The sequence below is a fragment of the Ochotona curzoniae genome, unplaced genomic scaffold (assembly GCF_017591425.1).
Source record: "Ochotona curzoniae isolate NIBS_2020 unplaced genomic scaffold, NIBS_Ocur_1.0 scaffold_3890, whole genome shotgun sequence".
In the NCBI taxonomy this organism is placed as follows: Eukaryota; Metazoa; Chordata; class Mammalia; order Lagomorpha; family Ochotonidae; genus Ochotona; species Ochotona curzoniae.
In genome coordinates, this window is record NW_024467115.1 from 4,722,951 (window position 1) to 4,739,738 (window position 16,788).

General features: G+C 37.1%; 1 protein-coding gene across 4 annotated transcripts in view; it reads left to right on the top strand.

Annotated features, from left to right (window-relative positions):
* The window catches only part of HSF2 (heat shock transcription factor 2), a 38,239-nt gene extending 21,902 nt beyond the window's left edge, over window positions 1-16,337 (top strand). Inside the window, exons 7-13 of one of the 4 annotated variants that reach the window (XM_040965195.1) lie at window positions 4,718-4,805; window positions 6,201-6,349; window positions 6,765-6,998; window positions 7,577-7,682; window positions 11,962-12,015; window positions 14,533-14,617; window positions 15,343-16,337. In XM_040965195.1, coding sequence (XP_040821129.1) covers window positions 4,718-4,805; window positions 6,201-6,349; window positions 6,765-6,998; window positions 7,577-7,682; window positions 11,962-12,015; window positions 14,533-14,617; window positions 15,343-15,638 — 1,012 coding nt within the window. In that variant the 3' untranslated portion in view covers window positions 15,639-16,337. Of the gene's footprint in view, window positions 1-4,717; window positions 4,806-6,200; window positions 6,350-6,757; window positions 6,999-7,576; window positions 7,683-11,961; window positions 12,016-14,532; window positions 14,618-15,342 lie in introns of all 4 variants that reach the window. The other 3 variants (XM_040965196.1, XM_040965197.1, XM_040965199.1) reach the window with 3 other exon arrangements.
* Window positions 16,338-16,788: the final 451 nt, after the last annotated feature.

The window sequence follows — 16,788 nt, forward strand, 5'->3', positions numbered from 1 at the left end:
GTTTCAAAGATTTTAAAAGACATATTAAGCCACAAATGATCAGACAACACAGGTTTTGAGGTGTAAAATGAAAACATCACTAATATTAGTAAAGGCTATGTGATTCCAAATGCATAAGTGGTCATTGCAAACCACATTTGAGGCTGAGGAGGCTACACACTGTGGAATTTAAAAGGTATCTTCACCAGGGACCAGATACCATACCTGCCTATTATGCCATCTGACTCCTCATATCCCTCCCTAGGAGAATGGACCCAGCTGCTGCCAGGGAAACAAGACGACGACCATTCTGGCTACTTCGTGCTGAAAAGGGGCGTTGAAAGGCTGGGGGAAGCAGCAAGGCACTCTTCAGGAGGGGTCAATCTAGAGGTCCCTGATAGAAGATAGAAGTCTTCAGGTGTCTGGAATATTGATTGTAGCTTGGAGACTTCTCTTTGCTGAAATTTTGGCTCTGACAAGGCTAAAGCCACCTCGCATCTAGACAGGAAATAATCAAGTGTTAGATTTTCTAAAAATAATTACACTTCACCAATTGCTGTGAATCGTAAATCTGAGAAAAACATTTATTCTAGAAGATAAAGCACAATAACACAGCTACAATTTTAAGAAACCATACATTAACAGCTGTAGTACAGAAGAGTCTTAGTAGATGAACAGAGACCTCCTCTATGGGTTAACAAATGAGGAAGACAAGAACTCTGCATCAGAGCAGTGAGGGTGTCCTACCTCAGTGGAGTCTAGCAAAAGCTTAAGAGGGACATTGGTAAATAGCCTTGTATGGGACTGGCAGAGTAGTCATAGGCCAGGCAGCCCTCCTGGAGGATTTAAACTTCTATAATTTTCTGCTTTAGGTAAGAACAGTTGGCTTTAAATGAGCTAATCTGGGGCTCCTGAGAGGTCCTTTAGGTCACTCTAAGGGGAGAGTGTACCAAAACTAGAGCTAAGGACAGAGAAGGCTACTCTCCCATGTCCAGAAGGAAACTTTGTAAGATTCCCTTCACCGTGAGAATCACCAAGGGCTTCTGGGTGCTGATCTCATGTGGCACTGGAGTCTTTGTAGGATCCTGAGCTGCTTCAGTCCTGTGTGAGAGACCCAACTGGAAGTGGCTGACCCTGAAGTTCTCGGCCTTCAAGGGCAGCTAAACCTCCAGTGATCTCTTTGGCGGATGGGACATGGCCCTTGGTGTTTTTCTTGACAGCCCTTGATGAAGAAGTCTGCTGCTTCTGCAGCAAAAGCTCTTGGGTGGCCACCGAGAATCTCACTGGTACCAGGATTACAAACCTCTTCTTATCCTCAGGCTCTGCTAACGAATCCCCTCCTGGTCTACAATAAAAGACCATGTGACCACCTTTTAGAGGTTGCCAGGTGCTCTCAGGTCCCACTGTAAGTGTCTATACATTTTCTAAATGTGCAGAGCAGTCAACAATCTGTTTTCTAAAAATCGCCTGTTTTTCACTGAGTTCAGATCTAGCTGAGGAATTTTAAGATGTTTCTTAAACATTTTAATGAAGATTTCCCTGTGGCCCTAATCTATTAGGGATTTAAATAAATCATGAGGTCAGGGACAATCACTGTGCCTAATCCATGAATTCCTTAAGATTCCCTTTTATCACCCAATGTTGGGAGGGGGTTGGCTTCCTTCTCCTCTGTTGGTTCCTTGATGGCGATGGACCTTTCAGGACAAGGTGCTGCAGTTGTCTTGTTGGAGGGGTGTCCTCCAAAGGAGGGGCTCCACAGCTTGACATTGCAGGCATGCACCCATACAGACTGTGGCTCAGTTTCTGGAAAAACACAAGCAAACCCTCTTTCCAATGATTAGCAAGGTGTCAAGACCTGTCCACTTTTGGCTGGCTGGTTCCCTTCATCAAACCAAAGTCATTTGCATTGGACCAGCAAGTGGCCTCCACTGACACACAGCTGGTGGCTTACCAGAGGGCGAAATCTTAGGTGGTTTAGATTTTGTGTAAAATTTTAGACTTTTTATGAAAACTTTAAAAATATGAATAAAACTAAATTAACATGTTCCTGAGGGATAGTATTTGCCCCCCTCTGAAACAACTCCTGTTGCAAAAACTGCAAAAGACAACCCACAAAATCTAAAATAGCTTACGACCAGCAGACACAGAATCATTATCCCAATGCTAACATCACACTCAGAGAACCAAAGAATTCCATAAAAACAAAGATGACAAGTGTGTGTGATCACATGTACACACCAAAATTTCATGAAAACCATCATCAACCAAGTTCAGCAGTTAGTAGTGTTCACCAGAAACCAGTAAGTGAAAAGCCATCAAGTCAACAGTCTTCAACCAATACCCCGAGAGAAAACAGATGATTACCACTATGAAATCCCTCCATCAGGCTGAAAATCCAAATTTTCATCTTTTCAATAGTGTTAATCCTAAGAATATGTAATGAACAATTGGATACAAATGTAGAGCTAAATTGTTAAAAGTGTGCAAACAAACCTTCACAGCTCCATGGATATACACAATAGTACTTCAATGCAACAAAAATTTTTCCCCGTTTGGCATTTAACAACAACCTTGACATAATCCAACCAGCCTGATCTGATCATCTGTCTCCACAAAATTGCAGATAAAGTTCTTTGATATCTCCAGGAGGCCTCAGTTGGAGATACCAAAGTCCCAGAATTTGAAAGTTTTGAATATTTTGAATGCCTTTTTAAGAATACCAAAAGGGCCAAAATATCTAATAGAAACGCTCTTTCTAAACGTAACACAATTTTACTCAGTTATTAACATAAAGTCATCATTCAAATATTTTTAAAACAAGTGTATAACCTTTATCAATTGAAAGCAGTCAGAAACTTGATGAATAACTGAAAGCATAAAAATTACCTTGGTATAAAAAGACTTTGTACATTAATAAGTAGCATGCTGTTTTAATTAGCACTTTGAAACAGTTTAATAGTAGGTTAGTTTAAGGGGTCATGGGAATACCACCTCCATGGGAGTCTGTCTAGTGAAAATCCTATTAATTGGGAATGCTGCTGGAGTAGACTCACACACACCCCCATGGCTTTGGGGGAAAGGCTGGCTGTGTCATGGCCAGAGGTGCTTGCAGCGGAACCTGCTTGGCTGGAAGAGTCCCAGAAGGTGGAAGGCAAAGTCTAAGTGGGGGGTGACTCCGACTGGGGTGGCAAAGGGAGATTAAACCAATAGAGGTGGCTGCGGCCCACTGTTGGCCATGGGCTCTCCCTCTGAAGTCCCCTATAACTGAATCTGGAGCAAAGTAAACAAGAGTGACCAAGAGCAGGTGCATCCCACAGCTGGGCTGAACTGCTACATTAGTATGCCTCACTTCCCTTTCCCTCCAAACACAATTCATCTGTACTTTGTTTCATACCCAATTGGGATTCAATACCACTCTCCTGAAAGTCGGAGGAATCTGTCTCTGGAGTGGTCCTACTCCATGTTTTGAATTCTGAATCCCTTGAATTTATTTGACCTATGATCACCATGAGACACAATCAAACCTGTGTGGCAAGAGCTCCACAAAAAAGCAGATATCCTCTAACACAGAAATCAGAGGGTGAAAATCTCAGAACACAAACTGGGAGGTGAAAAATCTGAATCCACAAGTTAGAACAAGAATTTCAGGGCCCACTGGTTAGGGTGTAAAATCTCTGTGCACTGGTTAGGGCAAGAAATCTCAGGGCTTACTGGTTAAGGCAAAACATTCTCTGCCTACAAACCAAAGTTGGGGCCTCACCCAATTTTACCTGATGTCTTGAACTCCTGAGTCTTGAACTGCCAAAGTCTCGATCTCTTTAGGTTCCTGTTTGGGTGCCAGTCTGTTTAGGTTCCTGTTTGGGTGCCAGTTCCTCTTAGGGGGGTCTTCTTTCCAGCAGGCCCAAAGACCACCAAGGGGTGAGGCGACAGTGTTGTCATGCAGCAGAAACAGCAGAGACAAACTGGTGGTGAAGAATGCCCGGTTTATTTAAGAGAAATCACAAGCTTATATAGGAGAAGGGGACAGGGAGAGGGGCGGTCCTGGCAGTGCAACAACATTGTGACTGGCTAACAGATATGTCTATCTCTTGTGGACCCTCCAATGAAATTAAAGGTCAGGAAGCATAGGAAGCACAGGCAATTGTGTGTAGCAGGGCGGGCTCGTTAAAGCAGGATGAATATAACATTTGACTTCCTAGAGTTGTTTAAGAAGGAAATCCTAGCAGAGTAGGGAAGAGAGACTGGGGTGCAGCCCATTGCTCCTGTTGCATGCGTAGTATCCAGGCCATGTTGGAGTCTGTTAGCTAAGGGCACAGTGTCATGTGCCTATGGTCTCCATATGGTTAGGCAGGTGGAGATCCAGGCGACCTCACTTTCCTTTCAGCTCACTCATTGTGGCCTGGGAAAGCACTAGATGTCTCAAAGCCTTTGCCTCTGCACTCCGTGGGAGACCAGGAGAAAGCTCCTGGTTCCAGCTTTAAATCAGTTCAACTTTAGCCATTGAGGCCATTTGGAAAGTGAACCAGTGGATGAAGATCTTTCGTTCTCTCTCCTCTGTAAATCTCATTTTCCATTAAAAATAAGTAAACCTTAAACAATAGAAAAAACTTCCTTGGAGGATATTACTGAAACTTTTTATTACTGAGGTGACTTTGTATATGAGTAAATTGTTGGAAACAGCTTGAATTTCTTATTTGTTTGCTTCAATGAACTGCATGAATATTTTTCTGATTTTCAGGCCTCTACTGCTAAACACTAATGGAGCCCCAAAGAAGAATCTATTTCAGCACATAGTCAAAGAATCAACTGATAATCACCATCACAAAGTAATTTAAAAAATAGTCTATTTATTGTCTTATACTTGTTTTATTGCAGTATTTAATGCAAACAATTTCAGTGAATAATAATCCAAGTGTTCATCTCCCAGCTCTATAAACATTACAATATAGTGCCAGTTGCCTATTGCCAAGTTTTTTTCTTCTCCTCCCTTCTTGTTCTTTTTGAGAGAATTATTATATTGAATTAGTATTTATGATTCTCATGACTGTTTTCTGTATGTGCTTCTTGTAATAATACTAAGCATTATTTTGCGTGTATCTGAACTTTTTATAAATGATGCTAATTCAGATGTATCACTTGGCAATGTGCGTTTTTACTTGTTGCTATTTATTAAATGTAGAGATTTCATGTATTTAAATGTTATGTTTTAATTTAACATAATGAAATTATGGTAGTGTGGTGATTATGTGTCTTTCATTGTTTTTAGTTTTTATTATAAATTCACACTGCTAGAATTTCTTTTACTCTAGCAGTAGTAAAATATTTATGTTCAGTCTTTGTCACAGATTTATTTTTCAGATGTATAGGCAGTTACAAATTGGTTTAGAGTTCCTACCTTATTATTATCTTTTTATTACTATTATTACTTTCAAATATTTGAGTTTAAATATTGCTGAGATTTATAATAGAAGTATTAGGATTTTTTTTTTCTCACAGATCCAACTTTACACCCGATCTCTTCTGTTTGTAAATAGTTAAGTATACCTAGATTTTAGGATTGAAGGCTCACATAAATGGGTGAAGATCTTTTTTTAATTTAACTTGGTTTATATAATGTATTATATATTATTATCTTCTGTTTTACTATTGTGGTTGAAAGTATATGCTTTTGCATTATAATATTGATTTGCTTTAAAAAGTTGAATTTTTGTTTTTAATTTTGTAGCTGTTATCTGAGTACAGCTCTATCTCAAATTTTTTTTAATTGCTATAAGACTGACATTTGACCTTGAAATTGTTGAAGTGCCTTTTTTTTCTTTCCTTGATTAAGAATATGTAAAGCATTTCACAGTAGTAGCTCAGGTGAGGTAAATCACCATCAGCCTAGTAGTGATCTGGTTACTTGAAATTTCTGGTGAAATCCTAAGACTTGTAATTCTAGATATAAAAAATACTTCCAGTTTAGAAGACCTTTTAGAAACATTGTTAGCCATGCCATATTTGATGTATCTTATTATAAATGTGTTAAGTAGAATGCAGAGAATAAACCTCCTGTGAATTGGTTTTGCTAACATCAGTGATAAGTCCCATTAGGGCCAAAGATATACCTATTTACTTAGCATTGTATCTGGATCATTTAATAGTTGCTGTCCTATGAAGCAGTATCTGGTGTTGTAGTTTCTCTGGTTTTGGTTTCAGATACCTTGTTCTTCACTGATTAGGTTCCACACAGTAGGACTGAAGGTTTAAAGCCAAGAGAGCGGATATCCGATGACATCATTATTTATGATGTTACTGATGATAACGCAGATGAAGAAAGTATCCCAGTTATTCCAGAAACTAATGAGGACGTTATATCTGATTCTTCCAGGTGAGAGGTTTGTAAAATAAACATTTCTGAAAATATTAATAATCTTTCTTTATAAAGAGTTAAATTCAAAAGTGTTCTATATCTAAATAAACTTACCTATTTCATATTTGGGTTCCTCAATTGAATAGTTAAAATAAGCCAAATTATTCAACCAACTAAAGCCCTCCCCCATTTCCTCTTGAGCAAAGAAGGATTGAGAATCATTTGATATTTTTTTTTAGTGTTAAATACTTTCCAGTGATTCTTTTTGTGCCTGAATATTATGAAGTGTTGGTATTTATGGTTAAACTACATACCTAAGAAATTGAAAATGTGTTTTGAGAGAATTTCCATTGAGAATGAGTGAATGCAGTGCATTTATTCAATTTGTCTGAAATGTGATTGGTTCTTTCTTGTGTCACTGATCCTGCTGTAGCCAGTACCCTGATATTGTCATTGTTGAAGATGACAATGAAGATGAGTATGCACCTGTCATTCAGAGTGGAGAGCCGAGTGAACAAGCCAGAGAATCCGTGAGTTCAGGAAGTGATGGCAATAGTCCCCTCATGTCTAGTGCTGTCCAGCTAAATGGCTCATCCAGTCTGACCACAGAGGATCCTGTAACCATGATGGATTCCATTTTGAATGATAACATCAATCTTTTGGGAAAGTGAGTACTCATATATTAATGTTGTCTGAAATTAGTTTTGCTTTATTCACTTCACATTCTATTTCTCTTAGCTTTTCGTTTCTCTATTTCTCTTTGCTTTTCATTGCTGAGCCTATGTAGCCCACCTTGGTCTAGATGGAGCTATGTAATGAAAAAAATTTAATCATCCCAAGAATAGTAGGCTGCTCTGTTTCCTTTAATTTCTTTGATAAAATACCTATTTTGAGTGTCCATTGGTGCTTGTGATTTTTGTTTGAATCAGGACTGTGAAATAATATGACATTTCTTAAGGGATTTAATGGTGTAAAGAAAGCTGGTATATAATAAGAATCTGTGATTAAATACTTTATAATGTAGAACAAAAGTAAGTTAGGCTGTGTTGTTGTGGAACCTTTTTTCTGTAAATAGTGATGTTTTGTTAACCTGAGTTCAGATTTTCAGGAATTTGAAATCTTGAATAAGATCTAAAGAACTGGTTAATGATTTAGCAGTAGCTAGCAGTGTTTTCTTGACCAAGTTTCAGTAGTGAATTTAAACATGAAAAGAGGAAGACCTAATATTTGGTTTTTTTTCCTTAGGGTTGAGCTGTTGGATTATCTTGACAGTATTGATTGCAGTTTGGAGGACTTCCAAGCTATGCTCTCAGGAAGACAGTTTAGCATAGACCCAGATCTACTGGTTGATGTAGGTACTTTGTCTAATCTTTATTATACTGGTAATTTATGTATTTATAATATTTAAACACCAACACAGCTTTTTTTGTACTTTCTTGGTTTTGCATTTTGGTTTTTTTTTCTTAAGTAAATATTTTTGTCTGAAGGACTGGAATGGATTGATTTGGAACATTGAAGGAGGATGATGACTGCTTGCCTCTGAGTAGCAGTTCAGTGACTTGCCCGTGAACAACGTAACCATTCTGTTGAACAGCTCTGTTAAATCTAGGTCTTGTCTGGACTTGTTCTGTTGTTTTTCTGCAGAACAAATTGTCACTGAATAGAGATCTGTGGCAATTGGTTATAGCCTGGAAACAGCATAGATACTTTTTAATACTTGAGAAATTTTTCATTCAAATATATTTGTTATGTATGCTACCTGTAATAGTTTTATATCTGCAAGTTTCTCCTGTTCCAATTCCCACCACCGTCTGTATGAACTTAACTCTAATATATGGATTTAAATCTCTCTTCCACTTTTCTGGTACTATCCAACCTTCTGGCTGTCTTTCCACTTGTAACTGCTGTTCTTCTTTATGTAAAGCTGCTTCTTTATGTAAAACTTTATGGCCTATCACCCCTCAGATGAATACTGTTCTTATTTCTATTTTTTGCTGTTAACAGAGTTCTGTCTTTCCTTTTGAAACGTTTCATTGCTTTTGTTTGTTCCCTGTCGTGTAATGCAGCTTTCCCACATGAAAGAGTATAATCTTAAACCTTCTAAGGGCATCTTAACAAGACAGAAAGGCATTAATTAGTGCCTTTACATTCTTCAAGCTTATTTTCATTAGTTTATCTTAATTCTGTACTTCTTACTAATTTTTGTCAATATCATATTAGTTTGTCACCCCTTTTCAGAATACAGTCATTATAGGGGATGGATTTCACTTTCTTTGAAAATTTTCTTTATGTACTGAACTTTGTTAATCATCTTAAGTAAATTAAACACCCATGTTGATAATATATTTCAGTTTATTAACAGTAAGCTGGGGCCCGGCGTGGTGGCACAGTGGTTAAGGTCCTCACCTTGCACGCCCGGAATCCCATATGGGTGCCGGTTCTAATCCCGGCAGCCCCGCTTCCCTTCCAGCTCCCTGCCTGTGGCCCGGGAAAGCAGTCGAGGACAGCCCAAAGCTTTGGGACCCTGCACCCACGTGGGAGACCCAGAGGAGGCTCCTGGCTTCAGATCGGCATAGCATCGGCCCGTTGCGCTCACTTGGGGAGTGAATCATGGGATGGAAGATCTTCTTCTCTGTCTCTCCTCTCTGTATATCTGCCTTTCCAATAAAAAAAATAATAAAAATAAATCTTTAAAAAAAAAACAGTAAGGTGGCAATCCTCCTTGATTCTAATACTCTGGGTCCTGAAGTATTTCAAGGTATATGTTCTCTAAAATGAATTAAAAATCTCATAATTCTAGCCACATATATACCATTGCCTCTTTTAAACTTTGGAATGTATGTTGAATGCACTTAAATTTGTCCTCAAGACTTTACCTACCCAAGTGCTCCCTGTTCAGATAACAGTAGATTATGCTCTGATTCTTTTCTGCAGTGTTTCTGGTTCCAGTCCATATCCTTTCTTGGAGGAAGTGCTTGCTTCTTTTCGGAGGCACATTCCTAGTCCTGTCCTTTGCCCTCTCTATTTCTTTTCTATCTTGATCTTTCTGGTCTTACAAAGTCAGCTTTTGACATTTTGCCCTTATTTACCGTTCTCTTTAACTCCTTTACTGCAAACCTGTGGAAATAAGCATCTACCTCTTTTTTACTCATTTATTTTGAAACACTATTTTCTCACTTATTTACTCTGAGCCTGAGGTGCCTCCTTATTTTAGTTTTCCGTATTAAATGTAACTTTTTCTTTCTTAATCCATTGAGCAAGAGGAAGGGGATTTTGAATCGTATCTTCGGAGTTCCATTTTTGACTCATGCTGCTTCCTAGATGTTATTAATGTTTGACACATTAACCTCTCTCACCCAATTTTCTAAGGGCTGTTACAGGAATTCTAAATTACTAGAACTATTAATACTGTGACACTTCTTTGAAAAAAAATTAAGATTTATTTATTTTTATTAGAAACTAAGATTTATAGAGATAGGAGAGACAGAGAAAGATTTTCCTTCCGTTAACTCATTCCCCAAGAGCCTGCAACAGCCAGAGAGAACTGATCCGGAGCCAGGAGCCTACTTCTGGTCTCCCACATGGGTGCAGGGTCGCAAAGCTTTGGGCCATCCTTGACTGCTTTCCCAGGCCACAAGCAGGGAGCTGGAAGGAAAGTGAAGCAGCCAGGACCTGAACTGGCACCCATGTGGGATTCCAGTGCATGCAAGGTGAGGACTTTAGTCTCTAGGCTATTGCGTCTGGCCCTATTCTGTGTTTCTAACCATTCTGTTTGTTTAGGAGCTTTTCTTTTTTCTTGCTGTGTTTTACTTCCACCAAGGGACTCTGTCCTTTTTTCTCCTTATTTTTTCTACCTCTTTTTAATTCTTTTTAATTCAGACTTGGTCTGAAATGTGTACTTTTAGCTTTTAATATTTTAGAGATACTTTAATTCTGATTCTGTGTCTTTGGAATCATCATTTAAACATTGCCTCAGATTGCTTCCTTTTGTGGTTTCTTTAGCAATCACCCTTTATGGTAAAGATGTGAATTAAAGAGTTCATAGCTTTTCTGTGGAGAATCAGTCCTTAATGGTGTGGAGAATTTGCTTGGGAGTAACCAACATAGTCAGTTCCTTTTGTTTGATGTAGCTTTTATAATTTACTGTATATCTGCTGGAAATACTAAACAAAATATTCCTGTGGCAATGAGTGAGTAGTAAGTTGGAGGGAGCATAGAGAAACCGGAGCTTAAACTGCTTGCCTTCAAAGGCATCCTTCAGTAGGGACAGAATCTGGTTAAACCTCTGAGATAGACAGTAGCGGACTAAACCACCGGATACTGGTAATCATGTATTACTGTCTCATTCCTCTTAAGTAATCAATGGGTAATATGAGAAGGGAAGGAGGAGGAAAGAGAAAGCAAAGGAATATCTAGGAATATTTTTAGAACTATGAAATATGGAATGTTAATGAAAGAAATCATTATCTCGAGAATGGAGGACTCTGCTTATGTCCTGGTTGCATTTTTTTTTTTTTCGTTGTCTAGACCATTTGCTGTGCTCGTTTTCATAAAATACTAACTTAAAGCACTGTGGATTTGCTTAGGATGTACTCAAGGCTTTCATTTTCATTAAGATGTACTCATGTCAACTGACTGGCTTTGCTTTCATTGTACATAACTTGCTGGTCAATTCAGAACTTTACAGAATTCCTAGAAGAAACCCTAAACTTTTGTTGTTGCTGATACTGTACCAAAGAACTCTGCCTCCATCTTCTCATTTTCCAAGATCTAACCATTCTCCAGGGCTTAGAATATGCCACGTAACTTTTTAAGGTCTTTTTGTTTTATTGTGTATCTCTGTGAGTGCTTTTTTGACTTCTCATTCTCTTAATATCTTAGTGCTTTGGAATCCTACCATTCTTTTACTGTGAACCTGTTGGGCTATTTGATGCTGGTCTTAATGGTCTTTTAGATTGTAAGCTCCTAGAGAGCAGGAATAACATCTTCACCTTGTGTTCTGCATGATTATTTCTTAGGGGTTTGGTAAATCCCTGTGGTCGAATGACTTTGAATCTTATGACTTAAATTAAAACTGTATCTATAAACCCACTGGACTGAGGAGTACAGTAGGGGGGAGTCTTAGCACTTTAAACTTACCTTGTTAGATGAGGTAAAACAAACTAACAAGTAGATGTGCTGTTGTGTTGGGATATTCCTGGTATGGTTTAGGAACCTCTGTCATGGATTCTATAGAAATTTTGTGATAAGTAGGTATTTAAGTATAAGCTTTGTATTAAAGTATGGACTCAGTCTTGGATGTTACTTGCTGACAAAGGCATGAAGGAAAACAAATGACATTAATTGACTATAGTAATGAAGAAGGGAGATAGGGAGAAAGCACCATTTATCTTAAGTGTTTATAGAGAAAATCTTGCAACCTGAACTTTCATCTAATGCGTGGGCTAGCTTGCTCTGCTTTTGTTTATTTGTTCTTTTTGCTTTCCTTTTCCAGACTGGTTTTATTGTGTGAATACTTCTAAGTGTAGGAACTACATCTCATCTCCCAGTGTGGTTGTATACAAATTTTGAACACACAATTTTTTTTTACTATTTTTTAAACTTATCATCTTTCTTGTTTGGTCTTTCAGCTTTTCACTAGTTCTGTGCAGATGAATCCCACAGATTACATCAATAATACAAAAGTAAGTTTTAATTCATGTTGCTCAGGACCCATAGCTGTAAAAAATATTAAAAATCCCTATATAGAGAGAGCAATATCGCTCCCAATTTTAAAAACCATTTTATATTCTAAGGTAGTATGTGTGATAAAAATAAAATAGTAAAATCTAGATGAAGACTTAGCCTTTGGCTAGGGGTGTATAATTTCCCAATCCTACTGACATTTATGATATTAACTACCAATGTATAAGTGGCATTTTTGGTGCTGGAAAATAAATGAACTAAACTTCACATTTAAGTTATGCCATTAACATGAATTACTATAATAAGATTATTTGTATTTTGAAAATGCTGAGGTTTATATTTTTATTCCTTCTATAATAACATCTCAACATTCTTATTGAAAATTTAGTGGTACCCATAATCTTTAAATTTTTTAATTTTACTAGCATTTTTAAAAAACTCAAGAATTTGTGCTAATTTCAGGAAAGCTGAGTTGAAACAGTTATACACAGGACTTTGGACCTTTTTTTTTTCTTTTTTAAGTAATAAATTTGTTGTTGTTTCGTTTTGTTTTTAGTTTTAACATATAGAGCACCGGTTTGTCTTAGCAAGTTTTGACAAGATTCTTTAGAACTGATTTTTTAATGAGTAATGAAGGCAATTCAGAACCAGTGTTTATAAATAATTCATTTACTTTATATAGCTTTTTGCTTAAGTAGGTATATAATTCCCTTATTGCATATCTATCACAGCTTATTAGTAACCCTTGTTTTCCATTGACTACAATGGCAAATCAAGAACCAAATTATTGAAATCAGATTCTTGTTTTATAAAGTTGAAAAGGGGCATATCTCAAATAATTATGAGTAATTAGGGTGAGAGTGTTCAATTTCCTGACTGTTGTCTTGCATGTGGATATCCTGATGAGATTTTCTGCTTTTTTCCAGAGTTGTGGTAGCTTAAGAAATGTGTGAATTAGTAAAATGATCTTACTAATCAATATTTGGGTTTTATATCAGCAGTTTTCTATAGAAATATTGGTTTTGCAGTCCAAATATTCCCTGTTACAGCTGTGTTCCAGTGAAGTTTTGATTACACATTGGAACTATGCTGAATTAGGCTTGTGGACTGTGGTTGGGATAATATAAGATTGTGTGGATCATTAAACTGTTAATATAATCATACTATTGTTAGAAGATTGTAAATTCATATAGTAAGACTTGTATATTCAATTAGTGACTGTTTTATTGTTTATTGCCAGACATTGAATTGTTTGTTTTTTAGTTGTCATATTTAAGAAACCTGTAATTTGATTACAGTTTTCAGAAATAGCAGTTAAATACTAGATTACATATTGCATTGTAATATTGCATTGTAATATTACAGAAATATTAGACTTTTGTCATTCTGAATCCAGATTAAAGGTTCTAAATAATTAGCATTTCATCAGTAATTCATTCCCTTGCTCATGACCCGGATTACAACATTTTGCTCATAAGTGAAGATGCCTTTATTCCCCTCAGTATGTAATTAAGATTAGAAATGACTATGTGGGAAATGAAACCCAGGCCTTTCTGTTTCTCATGTTTATAACAACAGTGAAGTCCTTGAAAATACCTTTTTAGATAGTATAAAAATGCAGATGATATTGCATCAGTGTTTATGTGTTTATTGTTAATACTAAATGAGATACTTTAATGTCAACTTTGGAAATGTGTAGTTTGACGCCATCATCTTGTCTGAATCATGGAAGCTTGTATTACCTCATTTTATGGTGGCTCTTAGGGGCAATCACAGGTACTAGTGTACAGATTTTGTTACACCATAAATACTTAACCAAGGTGCAGATATCTGGGACTTACAGCTTTTAAGGAGGAATTAGGTACCTCTTCACCTCAATGTTTGAACATCACTGAAGTGAGCACTGAAGAATGTACACTTGATCTTAGCCAAAAGGCCAAGAAGCAATAGCACTGAAGAATTTAACAACGGTAGAGATTTAATTCCCCTGTTAGATATAAGGACAGAAGACAGCAGTTGAAAGACTGCAGTTTGAAATGACAACAACAATTGCAGAAGCTACAAGAAGTACAAGAGCAGAAATCATATCATCCTTGAGGCTTCAAAGACCTAGGGATAAATAATGCTAAGACAATATCTTCCTGTGAGCTACTATAAATATGTTTAGCTTGTTTATTGAAGAAAAATGTGTACTGCATTTTAAATGAATTTGATTGCTTAAAGTATTAATTATCTCTACTAATATTTAAAGTTTTCTTTGATTCATTTCAGTCTTCTACTCTTGACAGATTCTGTGTTTGTATCGAAATATCCACTCCTTTTTCAGTGTCATGGTAGTTGAGAGGGCTTGATGACAATAGTGTTCTTACCAGTCTTCTACTTAAGTATCTACGATTCATCTTTCCTTGTTTTCTGTTTCTATATTTCAGATAATACAGTATTTACATATTGTAATTTTTTTGTATTTTTAGGGACATATATGAAACAAGTATTTTTAATTATTCTTTTCCTTTTAGTCTGAGAATAAAGGATTAGAAACTACCAAGAACAATGTGGTACAGCAAGTTTCAGAAGAGGGAAGAAAATCTAAATCAAAGCCAGGTAAGTGTATGTAGCTGTAGTAATAGTATTTGCAAGTTTTTTTTTTTTAAATAACATATTGAAGGTAGTGCATGCCAAAAAATGTCTTTTTCATATTTAACAGGTGAACCAAATATAATGGTTTCATTTCTGTATTCATTGTCTCAAGGCTTTAGCATATGAAGAAAATTGAATTGGTGTAGTAGCAGTTCTTAAAGTTGAGGTCACAGTTCTGTCTTTTGAATTTTTGTTTTGTTTTTACTTTAGGAGACATGAAAGAGCTCTCATTTCCGTTTTTTAAAAAGAAGTCTGTATTTGTGAGGCAGAAAGAGTGAGAAGGAGACAGAGTTCTGTCATTTTGCTGGTATACTCCCGAAATGTCCACAATGGTTGTAGCCAGGTTAGGCAGAAGCTGGGATTCAGATTCTCAGCCAGATCTCCCATGTGGATGGCAGAAAGCCAGTCGGTTGAACTGTCTCAACTCTGACTAGGATTCAAGCCAGACAGTTTTAATAGCATGCTGCGAGGCCCTAGGTGGCATCTTAATTGTTAAAAATAACCCTTAAGTGTTGAGTAAAGGACTATCTGTCATAAACATTTTAAAATTTATTGACACAAAGTATTGTTTCTTACTTGGCTATATAAAGTGTAGTGATTACTACTTACATGTATCCTGTTTTCACTTTTCTCCCTTCAGCCTGAATTTAGTACAAGCTGTTGATAAAAGAATGTTTTCTGATTTTTAGATAAGCAGCTTATCCAGTACACTGCCTTTCCACTTCTTGCATTCCTTGATGGGAACCCTGCTTCTGCTGTTGAACAGGGAAGCACAACGGCATCATCAGAAGTTCTGTCCTCTGTAGATAAACCCATAGAAGTTGATGAGCTTCTGGATAGCAGCCTGGACCCAGAACCAACCCAAAGTAAGCTTGTTCGGCTGGAGCCATTGACTGAGGCTGAAGCTAGTGAAGCTACACTGTTTTATTTATGTGAACTTGCTCCTGCACCTCTGGATAGTGATATGCCACTCTTAGATAGCTAAATCCCCAAGAAGTGGACTCTACGTGTATATATTCATCAAAATGATGAACTATTTATTTTAAAGTATCATTTGGTACTTTTTTTTGTAAATTGCTTTGTTTTGTTTAATCAGATACTGTGGATTAAAAGCACCTTTTGCTTTTCTCACTAGCCACACTTGCAAAGCTTTCAGATGTTATTCAGCTGAGTAAATGTGTAAAATTTAATGCACATTGCTGCATATCTTTAATTTGGATTCAAATATTCGCTTCTTCCAATTGTAGTAAATTGGATTTCTTTTCACAAAATGACCATTAACCTCAGTTAAACTTTGTTTTACTTGTTTGTCTGTTTGCATTCAGTGGAAGCCACTAGAACTGAATGGTAGAACTCCTAAAGCTTTCTCTATTCCAGTTACCTTTATTAATATTTTTCACTTGGTTTATTTTTAAAACTGGGAACATAAAGTGCCTGTATCTTGTAAAACTTTGTTTGTGTCTCAGCTCAGAGAAGTTCATTTATGTTCAGAGAATTTCATTAACATTCATAATGGAAGGCGAGGTGTATACAGTGCTTTCACATGGCTTCAGCTCCACATACATTGAAAGAAAGTGGGGTTGGGATGGAGTCAGCCCTATCCACTTAATTGGACTAGTTTTAAGTTCCACTTTGTGTTTTTTTCGAACCATATTCTTTAGTAAAATAAATATACTGAATGTTGCATAATAGTGTCTTTTGTGTGTCTTCTTTGGAGGTGACACCTGCGTGAAATACTTTTTCCTTTGGATAGGGTTCAGATGACTGTTGGTCCTCCCTTTTTTTAGACTGATTTATTTGAATGGCAGAGCTTTAGATAGAGGGGGAGACAGATCTTCAATCTGCTGGTTCATCCTCCAAAAGGCTTCAACTGCTGGGGTTAGGCCAGGCCAAAGCCAGGAGCTTTGGTGCAGGGAAGTAAGGACTTGGCCTTCTCCTGCTTTCCCAGGTACATTAGCTGGAAGCTGGATTGGAAATGGAACAGCCAGGTCTTGAACACAAGCTCATATGGGTTGCTAAAGCTGCAGGCAGCAGCTTAATTCACTGTGGCACAGTATTGGTCCCTGACTTCTCATTAAAAAAAAAAAAAAATGGAGCAATGTAGCATAGAGGATTATAATGGTTTCTGCAACACT